This window comes from Ptychodera flava, chromosome 1 (genome assembly GCF_041260155.1).
Source record: "Ptychodera flava strain L36383 chromosome 1, AS_Pfla_20210202, whole genome shotgun sequence".
NCBI classification, from domain to species: Eukaryota; Metazoa; Hemichordata; class Enteropneusta; family Ptychoderidae; genus Ptychodera; species Ptychodera flava.
Window position 1 is genome coordinate 45,844,442 of NC_091928.1, and position 17,423 is coordinate 45,861,864.

The window sequence follows — 17,423 nt, forward strand, 5'->3', positions numbered from 1 at the left end:
ATATATATATATATATATATATATATATATATATATATATATATATATATATATATATATATATGTATATATATATATATATATTTCGTTGCGCAAGGAGGGGTCACCCTGTTTTCTAAAGTTGGAATAGGGGTCAGTCACTTTTTGATGTCTGCAAAAAATAATCCACGCCCACCCCTACCCCCCTCCCTGCCCCCACCCCCACGAAACTGACCACTCCCTTTTATTGGAAAGTTTAAAGTTTTGATTTTCAAAAAAACTGACATATTTGAAAGCTTTTCTCTTCAAACAATAAAATAAATCCACACAATCTGAAGGCCAGAAACACAGTCTGATATTAAAGAAGCAAGGAAACCTGTCCTTGAAGTGCTTAACGTTGAATGTTGTCACTTCTGAACTCATGGACTGTCATGGTCTGCATGAAACTAGATACGTACATATCAAAGAAATGTAACATCATACAATGAACTAATTATTTTGGGAATGCAAAATACAAGTTTACAATGAGTTCATGACAAGAGGTAAGTTTGTATTTGTTAGTGTCAAAGACTAAAAATAGAGATAGATCTACTTTGATAAAGACTCTGAAAAGACAACTTGATCATTGTCCATTTCACTGTCATGACGGAGAACACAACCGTCATGTTTACCTGGTATATCAACCTGCAAGTCTTACTTTATGCAGGCAGAACTACATTTGAACCAAAATATAATATTTCACAAAAATTATATCTATAGTATACTATGAAATATTTGTATCAAAACTGTTTTTCTGCATGTTATTTAAAGTAAACTTTACTTCTAACCATAGGATCTTGGGATCATAGGTCTTCCTCAGCAAATATTCAATATGACCATTTATAAAAAAATTAATGTTGCTGCGATGTCATCATCCCTCAGTCATGTCCAAATGTAATGGTGCCATTTCCACCACCACTATCACCACCTTGCCATGGTTTGGTCACCACTGAGAAAACAAAAAGATAGTAGTAACCAATCAGAAAATACCTTCTTTTGTGTTAAGCATTTTTTGCCCGATCAACGTTTTCTCTATTTACTTCCAAAAACATGAGCTGCAGCCATTATGACAGAAGAAAATGATGCCCCTGAATTTACTTTAATATTTTAGAATTCAAGATGACACTCATACTCTTAGTAAAAACAACTGTATTAACTTTCATGCCTATATTGGCAATAGAGGGCGCAGTTCAAAGACCAGTGTGACAATTGTACATTGTGCGAAGACACGAGCAACAGAAGAACAGTCATACCGCTGTAAGTACACTGTGGACTTTACACTGTAAAGTGCAAATGTGAATCAAAAACATAGCCACCATAGACACACATACATCAGTCCATCAATACAGGCAGAGAGTTTCTGCTGCCCCTCAATGCAAACCATAAATCGTGTGGAACAAGTTCCTCTCTGCAGGAAGATTTTTGCTTAAATCAGCCAAACTTGCAAAGCCAAAAATAGAATATAAAAGGTTATCTATATTTGTTAGCTTATTGCAAGACAAACTTTGATTTTTAAAGGGGTGCATTTTTGACAACAGTTTTTACGTGTGATGCCAGTCCACAGGTTCTTGAGATGGCAAGAATAGTAAATCATATTTTCAGTATAATTTTTGCCTTGTACAATGCTCATTTGACATAGCATTTTTAAAGTTGCTCATCTCTTCATCCCAGTTACTTTTATTCCAGTATGTCTGCTATGGTTGGGAAAATTGGTAAATGATTTACCCAGTAGAAACCTTAGTAGCGTTTCTGTTGTCCTTTGATCTGATTGTATTTATATAGCAAGGGAAACCACGGTACATTGACTGGGGAACCTCTATCATTTACCTGCTTACTGCCCTAACAAATGATTAAAGTTTCTCTTCGTTTTCTAATTAATTTTTGAGGTTTCAACACAAAATTTGCTAGATTTTAGAGCCCAGAGGAAACACGCACAATACTCAATCTTCCCATCACTTGTGTCTGGCTTGTATGTTCTTTGATAAATCTACAAAGCCTACTTCTTGGCCAACTTGTGACAATAGTGTATATTTATTGGTACGTTCTATGTGTCACTAAATCATCATTCCATTAAACCCTTGATGTCAACTTCATGAATATTTAAATTTTCTCAATTGCCATTAATGGCTTATAGACTCTTCTTTTGTATAGGTTTACAAACATGCTACACTTTCTTTGTTGAACAGTGCTTTTTCTCTGTACACTTTTTTGTGTAAAATAGTAATGGTTAAGTGGAATGCATGACTATAAGTAGAGACTTGCCTGGTACACTGTCCCATCCATATTGAAAGTAAGCAGCATGATTTAGGAATATGGGAAAAAGCGATTTATACGTGTGTTTATCTATGCATGTATGTATTTATTCACAGATAGATATATAGACAAACAGACAGACAGTATCCACTGACAGCACTGTTCTAAGCAAATACTGAGGCAGAGGATAATTAACTGAACCTAAAGTAGAGTGCACCTCAAGGACAGACATTTGGACTCTCAAATTTCTACAATTCTTTTCTGATATACCACTTGTGGCGGTTCATTTTAAAGCTCTTGGAGAAAATAAACTTTTTCGAAAATCCAAAATTTATTTTTTTCAATAGAGTTGACACAGGGATGGCAGCCATCAAAAGAAAAGCTGGGTAGTTTGGTAATCTAGTTCCAAACTTAACATTGAGAGATTTTTATTGTTGATTTTTTAAGGGCATTGTTGAAAGTTTTGTTTAAGAAATTGTGAGCAAAAGTTTAAGTCTTTCACTTTCAAGGCGCATACTACCCTAACAGTAAGATGCCATTATTCTGCTAGATAGAGGGCGCTGTTCCACAAACATCTGGTGAGGTAGCAGGTAATTTATATTTTCTAGTTCCAGATGAACTTAATACTATTTAAGTGAGATAGATATTGCCTATAAATGATGAAAAATTCCGAGAAAATGGATAATTAACGGTAGTATGAAAGTACAGCAGGGAAATTTTATTTTGATCTTGTTGACAAAGAGCTGAAAATCCCTTCATGCAGACCTTGTATTTCAAATGGAAATGATGTAATTATCAAATGCCTTAAAGCTGACAAGAGGAAGGTGATACTTACAGACAACAACCAAGACAATGACGAGAACAATACAGATACCAACTATGATGAGAATACAGGTCATCTGCAATACAAAGAAATATAAACACTGAATTGGAACAAATTTACTTTTCATTCTGGTGAAATTCACTTCTACATTGAACCCACACCAATTTTACAACCGTCCAAGTCAGGTCTAATGGCCTCTCTTGTTGTCATACAGAGGTTATTACTCGAACTTCAAGATACCACATTGATCAGAAGTAAATGTACCAAATGGATGGTGATATCTTTTGATTAATTGTTGCATTCTCTGATAGCGGTTCAACTTCAGTCTCATGGGCACAGTAAATTCTTCAGGTAAAGCTACTGACATATCCAAACTTATGGTTTGTTGGATAACTGATGAAGATGTCGCTAATCCTGTACATCTATTCTTGTAGGTCCATCAGTGTCTCATACAGTATCTCTCACTTCACTGAACACAGTTGAGCACTTACTGCATTCATTTCTCACGTATCACACAAAAGTTTTTAACACCAGTCATGGGGCATTCAAAACGGAAATTACAGATAAAACAATAGGTTCTCATTTTTACCTTGGCATTATTCATACAATACTTCCTCTTCACTTTCTTTGACGTTTTTTGGAATTGTTCTGCACCAGCCGACAGATCCTCTGGTTTGGGGAAAAAAATAAAATCTTAGCTCAGAAATTTAGGTTCAGGTGTACCGGTACATTCCTGTCAAGAACTGGAGATCAACAAACAGATATATACCGTATAGGAAAGGGACAGTACGCGTAAAAATATATTTAAAAATTAAAAGAAAGACATCATTTTGTCTCAATCAAGAAGTCTACTCGAAAATTCCCACTGAAATTAGGGATGTTACCACATACATTATCTAAGAAGTTGGAAAAAAAGTTGAAAAGCAAAATTTAAATGGTACTTGGAATATAACAAAGTCCATACTTTTGGAGAGTTGTACAATAACATAAAAGACTCATTAACAAAATGAGAAAAAAACACACTAATCTTGAAAAGAAATAACTTGTCTGCTAGTATAATATAACACCAATAGCAAACAAGTATTTTTAAATTAGTTTCTTTGAAAAGAATTATTCATTGCCCAATGATTTTTTGCAATAATGGTAAAATTAAGAATGTCACAGGTTTCCATGTAATTAAAGTGCCAAAACTTTGCACATTGCACCTACTTGTTTTTTAATTGTTTGTTGTTTACAATTTAAACCAACACAAAAGTTTTGATTACACAGGGGAACAGTTTGCAATGACCAGACTGAATGTAGATGAAAGAATATGAAATGAAATTTGATAAACTTGCAAATCAAACAATATCTTCCACAACTTCAATTCATAGACTCTAGCATTTCTCTGGTGTCTATTGTAGTTTGTACAATCTAAATATAGTGCTCAACAAATCTTAAAACAGTGAACAAGAATTAAGGTTAAGTAGTACGAATTACGTCAAAATTAAGTTGTTGTGTCATTTTCTTGAAACTTTGCACAAATATTCTTGGAAGTTGTGCAAGTGCAAAAATGAAATAAAAAATGGGGGTCACCAAGCTCGTTTCCATGGAAACGGACGTTAAAATGGCGTCGTTAGAAATAAATAAAAATGATATAATTCACTTAAACTAAAGAAAGCAATTATAAAACGCTTAGCAAATGAGTTAATTTTAATAAATACCAAGAATTAAGATCCATATCTATCGAATGTATAGTTTTCATAATGTTTGTAAAGAAATTTTAACATAAGTATCGATTACAAAATGACGATATCGAAATTATATCACTACATAATTTCGAACTTTCTTCCTGTCGCTTTGACTGGTGTCATTTTGACCAAACTTGGCGAATAAAATCCTGACATAATACCATTTAGTTTACACTTTTAATAAAAGGGTGTCACCACGCTACTTTTTACAATATCTCCAGGTGAATGGGTAATATGCGCCATGTAAATTGGAGAGAAATGTTAATTTTGCGCTCATAATGAATAAAAACCAGCTTCCTAGGGGGTCAAAATATGACAAGGTTAAAGGTCACATGTATTTCTAAGAGACTGGGTCAAAAAATTAGGTAAAAGCGCAATTTCAACAATGACAGGTGATGTTAAATACATGCGCTACAAAATAACCCATTTGCGGCAGGCTGGAGTTAAATCTGCGCAGAACTGTTCTAAAGCGTGTGCGCGTCCGAATTCGTCGCCCTTCACCTTAAGGTATAATGTGCCTCTCAAATTTTTTAATACATTTCAAAACTTTCAGTGCTTTTCTGGTCCACTGCTTGTGGGTGCTCATTGTAAAGCTCTCAGTGTAAGAAAACTTTTCATTATCTTCATTTTTCAAAATCGAAAATTTATTGTTCCTCACTGTAACACAGGGATGGTGGCCATTTTGAATTTAAAATGTTGGTAAAATGTAAGGTAGTTTGTTTCTCTTGTACTACACTTTCCACAGTGACCCCTGAATTCTGTTCTTGATTTCGAAAGAGAATGGTTAAATTGATTCAGTTTGTGCAAAGGTGTAAAATCTTTCACTTTCAAGATGCATACTGCCTTAAAGGTATACTGTCACCTGTTCCAATTTTGCCACAGTTACCATGGAAAGAGAAAATCTAAGCAATCACAGATTTTAAGCGGCTGGCCGCTTTTTAAAAACAGCACCCTCACATGGGCATTTTGAATACTAAGGAACGCTCCTTTGACTATATATGGGCATATTTAGATTACAGGTGACCATATACCGGTACCTTTAACGAAAAACTTTCTCACCTGTTCTGTCCATCATGTCATCTAGTTTATCTCCCCTGTCCAACACTTTATCAATGTTATCCTTCAGTAACTCAGCAACCTCATCAACATCACTCTGAAGTTTGTCTAGGTTCTGGTTCTGTTTGTTGGAGGACCCTGCAGATGTCCCTGTCGCCCTGGAAACATATCGACGGAAAACTTTTGGTGATGTTTCACAATCAAAAGGTCGCACAGCAATGTTCTACAATTTCAAAAAGGGTCAAACGTTGTGAGAGGATGAGCAGCCTGCATGACCGTGTTCGGAATTGAATCTGCTTTAAAAAATTTGGAATTCACTGAGTATATCCTTCTATTCAAAATGTAATTCCTCTCTCTGTTCCATAAATTCCATTTAATAAAGAAAGTGGCTGCATATTGCCTGCTTTTAAACTAGAACAGGAAATATGCTTATGACTTTTATGGTGGAAAGGGGACCCGTCTGTTGAATCATCTTAGCACACTTCATATCACCTGTCATTGGAGAAGCCTATACAAGCTAGATTTTGTCCAATCTGCGCTTAGATAGGAAAATCAATCTTCAAATGATATGTCAGGGATCAGTTACAGGATAAACCTTTGTATGGATATTTTCTGAAGAACGCCTGGTTGGAGGGAGATCATGGTGTCTTTAGAGTGAATATTTGCATATAAATTTATATCAAATTTTGCGTTTTCAAGGAGACAAAAATCTAGCAGCCATTCAGGTGAATCTTAAATTGGTTTTACCGTGGTACCAACACGTCAAAATCAAAGAAACTGCTTGCAATCTTTTTGGACGAGACAAAGTTTGTTGACCAAGTGGAGAGGGTCAATGCATTCTACTTACTAAGTCGTGATATTGCTCATGCTTGAATAGTCATTCAGATAGAGTTTTAAAAAAAACAAGACAAAGTCTGAAAGAACAGAGAGAAACTGCAGCACAAGATTTGTTGAACTATGAACCATGAACTCACCAGTATTATGGGATGTTTGCCACCTTTGACATGACATGACCTGATGATGATTTCTGGTGATATTGACATGATGAATGATGTCTGTGAGTAGAGAATAAAGAATTGTATACAAGAAACATGCTAGTGAAACATACTTTCACTGGAATTCCCTCCAACCTATCGAACAAGCCAAGCTAAAAGTAAGAAAATAGAGCACTGTAACACACACACACACTCACACCCACACACACACACACACATGTATAAGTTGTAAAAAGAAGATATACAATATGCATTCCACTATATCTGACTTACGAGTATCTCACCGGCCAAGAATTACATGTAAAGCCAACAGTGTAGAGCAGTACCTAAGCAGCATTATTTAAACTGAACTATATACATTTTGTATGTCTATACTGTATGTATATTTGTAGGAAGACAGATACACAGATAATAGATACATGTACAATATACATTTTTTCTACCATATATTATATTTAATTGGTAGAGCTGAACCATGTGACTGACTAAAAATACACAGTAATAGTTATTTACATGCCAATGAATATGAATAATAATAATATAACTCATAGTATTATAACCATCGTAACTTTACAGCTAAAATGTAAACTGTGAATTGTACAAAGATCATAAGCAATAACAAAATAGAATGGAGCATCTATGGGCCAAGTGTAGACACTTTTTCCAAAAAATCTCCATATTTGCAAAATTTTTACAGCCCACGTTACAGTGCGTCACACAGTGCACTACTCACTGAGCTCGCATATAGCACAGCACGTCACTGTTCAATACAACCTTCATGTAATAAGTTCTGGGGCACCGTTGTCTTTCATGTTGGAAATTTTCAAAGATTTTGACAGTTTTCTTGGGTTGGTTAATAATACCGGTATAATGGTAATAACAGACTCACCTGCCCTGACCATTAACATTTTTATGGGCGCAGATAAGAAGAAAGCCAAAGTTGACAAGCTTGGCAAACCTCGGCTGTTAATTTTTGGCTTTCCTCTCACCCTTGCCCATAAATAAACATAAATGGTCAGGGCATCGCCCTTAATTTCTATAATATGTTAATACATATACATATATGCGGGCAAGTAGAAAGCCAAAATTAACAAACTCGGCAAACCTATGCCGAAAATTTTTGGCTTTCCTCTTGCCCTTGCCCATAAATATAGAAATAACGGGCGACGCCCTGACCATTAACGTTTATTTGTGGGCAAGGGGGAGAGGAAAGCCAAAAATTAACGGGCGAGGCTTGCCGAGCCCGTTAATTTGGCTTTCCTCGAGCCCGCGCCCACAAATTAACGTTAATGGTCAGAGCGGAGTCTGTTATTTCCATTATATTATCAGCGAACCCAAGAAACCGTCAAAATTTCCAAAAATTTCAGGAGCAAACGACAACTGGGCCCCAGAAACTGAGCAATACGCGACGCACTGCCACGCGCGCTGTAAAAAATTGGCAAATCCGGAGATGTTTTCAGAAAAAAGTATCTCAACTTGACCTACAAGGGCTCCATTTTATTTTGTGATTGATTATGATTTACGTTTGAGCTGTAAAGTTACGATACTTTGAGTTGTTAATCTTATTATTCATATTCACGGGCATGTAAACAAACCATTACTGTGTATTTGTGGTCAGTCACGTGGTTCAGCTCGACCAATCAAAATGCGACTGGCAGGGCATGGTAATATAATAAACGTTAATGGTCAGGGCAGCACCCTTTATTTCTACACTTTACATATACGTAAGTCAGTATGTGTGTTTATCTATCTATCTATGTATCAATATCAAGGCTCGAAATTAACGATAGTCCCGCGTCTACAGACTACCAAATTTTCTCTTGGGCTACAAAATCCATGAAATGGTAGCCCACACGGACTACCAAAGCCTGGGACCTGAAATTCAGTCACTACTTGGCATGCCATGTCTGGTCCGTCACTTTGGGGATGAGCTAAATGCAGTCAAACCCAGCTGGACACAGAAAGGCCATACATGACTTTGTTATGCAAATTACGAAGACAACTGGCCATGCAGTGGAACTTTGCAACAAAGTTTCAATATCTGAACTGACATACTTGAATGACAGGCAAAGGAAATGATGGCCCAATGAAAATGCATTTTCGTTGCATTTTGATGATGTATGAATCACAATCACATAGAAATTATGCCTCCTCCCTACAGATGGGCCATGGTCTATTTTTAGCCCTGCTACAGTATGTCACAGCGCTGAGAAGGTCATGTTGTTGTCATGACGACTATCAAAATTTGCATACAACATTGAGAGTAGGTCGCCATACTTTTGAGTATCACTATCCTCCATTATACCTGTTTCCCGTGGGTATTAAAGGTGTGCAAGTATTCACATCAAAAGACTAGAAAATCACTTCATGGGCAGAATCTTTAAAAATAGCCTTTTCTTGTCTGGTTAACGAAAAAAGATACCCCTGAACTAAAATATGCATGCGGCTACCAGCCATTGTTACCGAGCTACCAACTTCAGACAATGGAAGCCAAAGTGGACTACCAGGGAAAAAAGTTAATTTCGAGCCCTGTATATTCACATACACACACATACACACACACACACACACACACACACATATATCTATTTTTTTTCTGTAGTGTATATATATACACTAAAACTACAGAAAAAATATTATATATATACTAAAACCACAGGAAAACCAGGAATAAAAATGTCTTTATATTGTTTTCAGTGTGCCTTGGATAAATTGATTTTTAAACTCACAAACGGCTGCATTTTTGTCATGAACGAAAGTGGTGATTAATGTACGCAAATTTGAAATTACTGGCCAGTTTTGGTATTTTGATTGCATAATCCCCTATGCAAACTGCCTATCAAAGACTAGACTGCAGTGTGACCACTAAACCAGCACAAAGAATACTCAAAAATAGATTTTTTCAAAATTTTACGAGACCACCTGTAATATTGCAAAATGATTATTATCATTGTAGGTTGCTGTAAAAACAGTACATTCGAGAATAATATTTTGAATTAATTTTCTTAGTAGGTCAGTTATTATGCTAAAATACAAAGTTTAGGTCACCTTAGAGTCAGACCTAAGAAGGATTCAAAAAAATCAATGTGAACACTCTAGTGTTGGCCCTGAACCAGTTTAATTTACCGTATGTTGGATCTGATGGGTGCATGGATTCAGAGGTGAAACACGCTTGAGACTTATGGCCCAAATTGTGTGTGGGAACAATTTAGGTCAGTCCAGGGCCCAGTTGATGCCCTAACAGCTGACGTCCCGAGACCAAGGTCGTCAAGCGACTCAAGGTGGGAGTTTCAAATACAGTGTGAATGTGGACCAAATGTTTTTTTTTTTTTTAATGCAACAATCTTGCACCAGGCCAACAGGTTGTCCTGGGTCTTAGTATCTAGCAAATGTTATATTTGTATCACTTTTAACGTCACCAAAGGTTATAAAAATAAACCGTTTGATATAATGGAGGCTGGACAAAATGGGTACAAAAGGTAACTCACTTTTTTAACTGTGCAAAATGCATTTTTTGGCAAATGGTTGGTAATTAGTATTGAACATGGTTATTGAATTTTATTAGAGGGGAAGATTCATAAAGGTGATGGAAATTCAATTTCAGGGGGAAATACAAAAAAGCCTAAACATATTAAAATGGTTTTCTACATGCTTAAGAAAAAATTTGGCAAAGTATTTGATGAAAATAATTCTGAAACGTGGCCTTGATAATAGCTAGATTATTGGATATTTTATAATTCCACATAACAAAGAAAGTAAGTCTTTAGTCAATTTGATTTGGCAAATTGTTTATTTTGAAGGACAACATACTATTGTTAAAATGTTAATGCTTTGCCTTATTATTTGATGAGTAATTTTAATATTGATACTTTGTCAGACAGGCAACTGCGCAATATTGTTGCAAATTCTTTGGTGGTGAAATTATAGGTTGAGGATGCACAGTGACTGGACCCTCGCCCTGGCCTGCAGATTCCATCATTGCACAAAATGGGATGGGTGACTTTGTGTCAACAAAATGGAATAAAGTATGCGCGGGCAGACTTTGACACAATTAATGGGACGATTTGACAACCAGACAGCAGTTTAATGTAATATTGGCAATCTCTAGGGTCAGAAAAGCCCAGCGATGAGACATGTCACATGTGATCCGTGATCAATGAATAGAAGAACGCTCCGAAGTTTAAAAAAATGTTAAAATTTCCAAATTCACGGGATGTCTAGATTATGATGCCTTCTTTCTGAATGATAGTATACTCAGCTGAAATAGAAATGAACAAATAAATGATAATGTTTGGAGTGTTGCTGGTAGGTATATACATAGAATGGATTTGCGTAAGTTTTGAAGTCTGACAAGCGCTGCCAGTTCTGCAGTGCTTGGTAAAATACTTACATATTGCTAGGTTTCAGGAGAGACGAATCTTACTCTCAACTTAGCGATGTATGACGCTATTGGGATGGTCTGTCGTGTCTGTACCAAAGTACACTGAAGAAACACATGACCACATCCGGAAACTTTGGCCCAGAAATCCGCTGTACCACCACCAGTCTGATCTGTAGACCCGCAGGTACTAGGTAGGCCGTATGCACATGATGCATGTGCCTGCAGTTTAGCACCGCCCCTCTCAAATTGTCGCAATCTCAAATCTGCTTTACGACACAATTACATCATTGTCGCAAAAGGGGTTTGACGCTGCGCATGACAAGACATTTGGCGCCCGGTTTCTCTCACGTCATTGGCTTCGTATGTTGTAAGCCGACGTTATTTTTTACCAGAACTTTTGCGTTTCAAGCATAAAAATGGACGGGCAGAAGTTGGTTGACATGCTGCAGAGGACCATTCATCCCGACACTAGGGAAAGTGCAGAACAAGAGCTCAACCAGGTAAAGTACACCAGAAACATGTGGTAAAGAAATATCCAACATGGCGGAATTTGCGACATGTCAATTTCCCGCGATCATTGCTCCTAAATGATTCTCTCCTTACAGACAAAGTCTAACAAAACATCGGTAATGGTAACACATGGGTACAAACTTCCTAAGATTATGTTGATGGTTTATGTTTTTATTCCCTAAATACATGTCATGCTTATGCACAATGGTAGGGTCTGTTTCGACACACGTGTTCACACAGTCGCAGTTCCAGTCTGTATATGTATAGTGTATTGAAAATAACATCAATGACGCGTTTATTAGCAACTCTAGGCAGTCAGATCACGCCGCTGAATGTGGGAACTGCATGAGTCAGATCATTCTGCAGAGATACAAGAACGATTGAACGTGAAACACTGAGACCGCAGAGCAAGAGATAACACAACGTGCATGTGTGGAATGCTACAGTTACATGGAAATGCTCGTCAAAAATTGTTCAATCCCAGCTTTCAGAACGGGATTCAGAATTTACAAAACTGTAAAAATTATGACAATATCGGAGTAAATTTTCGAAAGTTACTTCAAAATAACATATTCTGTGGTCAATTATTTTAATTGTAGGCAGCTTTTTACAGGTAGATGAGCTACTGTGTCACAGACAACATAGAAGCACGGTGTATGTCAGCACACATACTCCATCTAGCTACATATTTAGCAGTAGGGTTCAACAGAGGAACAAAAATAACATGTCTTTGCTTTCAAGAGTGCGAACAATTTTTTTTCTTCTGCTCCTTGTGATTAGTATATTCTGTGCATATCTGTGAGAAAAGTTTTTAGTGAAATTATACTGCTTAGTTTTGTCCCTGAAATTGGAAATAAACAAAGCCACAATATTTGTTTATACTAGTCTACACAGCACTTATCATACCTGATACTCATTTCATTACAAAGTCAGATGAATCTGAAAAGCTCTTAGCAACTGATAAAGTAACAGTGAAGAACTGAACTACATGAAACCAGCAAGTTGTGTGGAATTACATGCATGTTTATTGTGCAAATTGCTCCAGAGTGTCATGCAAACGGCGACAGTATAAACATTATTTTGAAATTTTTATTTCACAATTTGTGCATGGCAGTGATTCCACTCACTGACAGGAGATAGATTCTCAGTAAATAACTTGGTCAAGTCAACTTCGGTTCAAGATAAATTTTCAGAACACAATTACCAACATCTCTAGATATTTATAAACAACAATCAGTCACATGGGGAAAAGTCTCTTACAATGAAGGTTGAAATGTACATGACTATATGGTGGACAAAATTTTAACCCGTGCATTGCATGGTTTTGCCCTAATCCATTGTTATCAATAGTGTTTGTTGACTTGTTTACAGGAAATAGGGTTGAACTGGTTAAAGTGATTCTGAAAAAAAAAATCATAACTCGTATTTAAGATGAATTTGCTTCTAGCCTCTGCAGGCTTTTTTATACATGTAGATAGTGTATGATTTCACGCCAATGAATATATCTTCATTGATAATGGCTCTATATCAGTTTACACACTCGGATAGTTCTTACAGTGTAAAACTTAGCAATAAGCCTAAATGAAGAAATTCAGCATAAGATGGTTGGTCTTTACAAAAAAATTCATTGTAGGAGAAAATGAATGTTAAAATGTGTACCCTTCTGTGCTAGAACATTTCAAAAATGCCAGATCTGCAGCCTTTCGTGACAAAGCTGAATACTGTATCTGAAAGACCCCTTCCCACCCCAACCCCCTCAGCATCATTTACATGTACAGGGGACATATGGATCAAAATAGAAAAAAGTTACGTACTTCAGTCTTAGATGCACACAACATCAAAACTAATTCAATGATTTAGCGGGCATTGCATTGTAGAACAATTTCTCATGCAAAAGACAACAAAATATAGTAAGTTCTCACGTGTGGAGAGATCAGTAATTTGCAGGTATGATTGAATGTTTTTTGTGTCATATTCATGGGGAAAATTCTGATATAATAATCCATATTTATTATGTAAATTGAGAACAATGGTAGTTTTCTCTGCATCTGCCCATACCAATGTAAACCTTCCACCCCCGTTTCCCCCAGAGGTGGGCTCTTCCATATAACACAATGTTTGCACCAAGAACTTGATGGTGAATGAGTCTAAGATAGGAAACACAAAATGTAACTGGTGTTCCAAACTTTATTCTCTCAGACTCAAAATATTGAACCAATAATATCTTTTTCAACAAGGGAGGCTGGACATCTGTTGAGTCACGGCTAGTTTTCTCAACTCTATCATCAAATTATTTGAATAACCTTGAGCATCCAAGTTTTACGGACCTTCAGCTAAGCCCTATTGTTCACACTGGCAAGGTCAGACTTCTTAACCGCAAGTAGGGGTCATTGCATGTCAATAAAACTACTCAGCAAGGTCTTATAGATAACCTTGCTACTAAGTCACTTTTCTTGCAGTGTAATAAGCAGGATGTGTGTAAATAGAAATGTGATATAAAACTATTGTATTCATGGCGTGTACAGAAGTTTTGATTATTTAACATCTTTTCATCCTTTTGATGAGGATTTCAAGTCAAGTTTTCATTTTGGATAAAAAAGTATATTTGTTCTGCTAGAACTCCATGTGAAAACTATGAAAAGCACAATATGGTCATTTGCATAAATTTGCATAATAATTTATTTTCTTGATTTCTTCTGTAAGATAGTTTGTCTTCACAGTGTTTAACTGAGCATTCAACATTCATGATGCTATATTATACAAGATATTTACTGTAGTAATATGCACAAATCCTTATCTCCATGCTATTGATAATGATAATGATACTGCAAAGGTTTTCCAGAGTGCACATTGCACAAATCCCCATTAACACATGCTCAGGCCATGTGCCCTCTACATTGAGATCTGGAGATACTGATGTACACAGAGTATCAATAGTGGCATTTGATTACTGCCTTTGATGTAACATCATATTATATATATCATAAACCTACAGTTGATATAGTCCACTATCTGCCCAGCTACAATAAAATGACAAAACTAGCTTTAACCTGCAGAAATTATGCTGAAGTTAAAACGACTATCAGCTAAAGTTGGTCCCCAGATAACAAAAACTGGGGGAACTTGTATGAATTAATGGAACTATGTCTAATTTTCATACACCTAACTTTTACAACTTTCTTTGCAGGTCCATAAAATTATTGGATTTGCTCCGACACTGTTGCAAGTTGTGATGAGTGATCAACTTCAGATGCCAATTCGACAAGCCGGTAGGTACATTCTTCATATTTCAAAAGAACAATCAATTAAATTTTCATTCTTGTATTTAACAGTATTTCTGTCTGAGAAAAGCAGCCCATTACTTCCTTTAAGCCCCATGAACGTTTTCAGTCATTATACATTAATTAATAAAAGTTTTTGAGTTTTTTCATCCAGTGTTTTTGCAAACGGCTGTACAACAGTAAATGTTGCTTGGGTTCCACATTCCTTTTTCCAGGGTTCCCCTTGGTGCATCAATGCAATCAGATTAGGGGACAGCAGAAATGTTACCACGTTCCTTAATCATTTACCCAACATTCCCCAACCTTAGCAAAAATACTGTCATTCATAATCAAGAGTGAAAATCAGGGAGGACACATTACAAATTTTGGCTTGTTAAATCAATAAATTGCCTCAAATTTATAACAGCTTGAATGTCAGAATGGCTACCTGTCTGTGTGTCAACTCTTGCAATCATTGGTTCAATTCAGGAGCAGTGATGAAAGCAAAAACAACTCTTTCACAATGTTTTGGTTGCATTTTATTCCTAGGTGTGATTTACTTAAAAAACATGGTGATACAGTGTTGGAATGAGAAGGAAGCGGAGAATGTCGGAGATCCAATTCCATACAGTGTCCATGAACAAGACCGACAAGCCATCCGAGACAACATCATCGAAGCAATGATAGCCACTCCAGAGCTGATCAGGTATGTTTTATCTGTTGAAGGAATATTCTCAGTCATAGCATAGTTCCTCGGTGGACTATGTGTAACTTAACAGAAAGGACTTCTTTTCACAGATTTGAAATTCACTGCAGTGTTCGCGCTACCGCTCGCCAGACGGCAAAATGGCGAATTGATTCACTCATTGGCGACTCAGACGGTCAGAACAATCGCCAGACTGGCGACTCAAAATTTGTACGTTCGGTCACTTTGTTCTACGATGTTCTGTTGCATTGCAGTGTTTTGTTTTACTTCTTGGGAAGTCTTCCGCCATAGTACTATCGTACTCATCTAAGTATAAGCCCTGCCACTGTTTTCAGAGTATAATGGGTCGTACAAGTTGGTAAAATTACTTTTCAGATAAAAGAAGCTAATGGGACATCAAAGTTCCCGTGATAGTATCGTGAGCAAAATGGCACGTATACCCAATACATGTATTTGTGCCCTCCGAAATGTCCCCCGTTACCTAAATAGAATAGTCCCACTCTAGTTACGTCTGCCATTGTTCACGTTCACGCTGTCCTGTTTTCCCGGGAGGTTGTCATAGTCCAAGTCTAAACATGCAATTTCAGTTGTTTTCAGCGATCATCCTTTCATCTGTGAAGAGCGGTTTTACCGGTGACCATTACAATTTTCACTGCTATGCCGTTGTTTTAACAAGACACGGACCGTTTGATCTTGGAAAGTAGAGTTGCTTTTACGTGCAGCCAATGCACATGCCAGTTCACGGGTTCACACCATGCTCTTGAACGTGAATGGCAGCACACATGATGTCTTTGTTTCACGTTTATATTTTATCTCAAGGTATGAATCAAGCTGAAATGTCACCAAAATGTCACTTCTGTATCGAGGGATTGTGCAAACCAGTTTGATTTAAAACAGCTTTGTAAAACACTGTTTACTTAGCTTGGAAATTGTTACTGAGTTTTGCTGTCTTTTGGCCATGCACGGACGTGTATCAATATCAGTGTGATCATGGCATGCCATGCCACGTTCATGAAGATCTTGAGGATGTTACTCTTTTCTGTATTTTTTTGTACTTCACAATTTCTTTGGATGACGTTTGAAAGTTCAAGTGGTGTTCAATAGTCATGCATGAGTTTTGATACGAAGCATTCTTTTTATTGAACTATTAAAGCAGCAGTGAGGATACATATGATGATGAGAAAGTGGCAGACCTGAAATATTTGGTTATCATTACTCTTGAGTATTTAATGATATCACCTTTGACCCTTCGAGATGAATGTGTGTGACCCTTGACCTCACCTCTCAAAAGAAAAATCTGGCTACTTGCGTTCACACTGTATTAGCCAAAAAGGCTACCGTAAAATTCCCAATTGAGGCCGCACCTCTAATTGAAGCCGCACCCTGACTTTGAAACATTGTCTTGGCTCATTGTTTGCCCATTTTGGGTTTTTGAATTGTACCATTATAGAAGCCGCACCCCTTCTCTGAGCCCATCATGAAACAATGCATACTGAAATTCACACCAGCTGGCTTGCCTTGCGTCATTGACTTGTGCTAATGATTGACAGGTGTCTTTCTTACAGAAAAAATACCCAATAAAAAGTTCCTTTTTAACACTACTACCATTGTGCATTTTGTCATTGATAGTAACAAAAGTACAAACAATGCCCCATGTATCGGCACGTTTGTGTGTATGTTTGAACACGGCC

At 36.8% G+C, this 17,423-nt stretch overlaps 2 protein-coding genes across 2 annotated transcripts in view; one reads left to right on the plus strand and one right to left on the minus strand.

Moving 5' to 3' along the window:
- Positions 1-205: 205 nt before the first annotated feature.
- On the minus strand, positions 206-11,461 carry LOC139139113 (vesicle-associated membrane protein 3-like). The gene is made up of 5 exons (XM_070707898.1): positions 11,266-11,461; positions 5,884-6,038; positions 3,684-3,763; positions 3,107-3,170; positions 206-967 (listed from the first exon to the last, which is right to left on the minus strand). Coding segments are annotated over exons 1-5 (372 nt in total). The 5' UTR covers positions 11,268-11,461; the 3' UTR covers positions 206-896.
- A 97-nt stretch (positions 11,462-11,558) lies between these two features.
- Positions 11,559-17,423, plus strand: part of LOC139139084 (importin-7-like) — a 30,613-nt gene continuing 24,748 nt past the window's right edge. The window contains exons 1-3 of the mRNA XM_070707849.1: positions 11,559-11,756; positions 14,954-15,035; positions 15,576-15,732. Coding sequence (XP_070563950.1) covers positions 11,673-11,756; positions 14,954-15,035; positions 15,576-15,732 — 323 coding nt within the window. The 5' untranslated portion in view covers positions 11,559-11,672. The remainder of the gene's footprint in view (positions 11,757-14,953; positions 15,036-15,575; positions 15,733-17,423) is intronic.

Bases quoted from the DNA above. Each gene is read 5' to 3' on its own strand.
- LOC139139113 (XM_070707898.1), bottom strand. The intron at 3,764-5,883 runs GTGAGAAAGTTT...TCCCCAAACCAG, and splicing joins TGACATGATGGACAGAACAG to AGGATCTGTCGGCTGGTGCA. The intron at 3,171-3,683 runs GTAAAAATGAGA...TTTGTATTGCAG, and splicing joins ATTGTATGAATAATGCCAAG to ATGACCTGTATTCTCATCAT.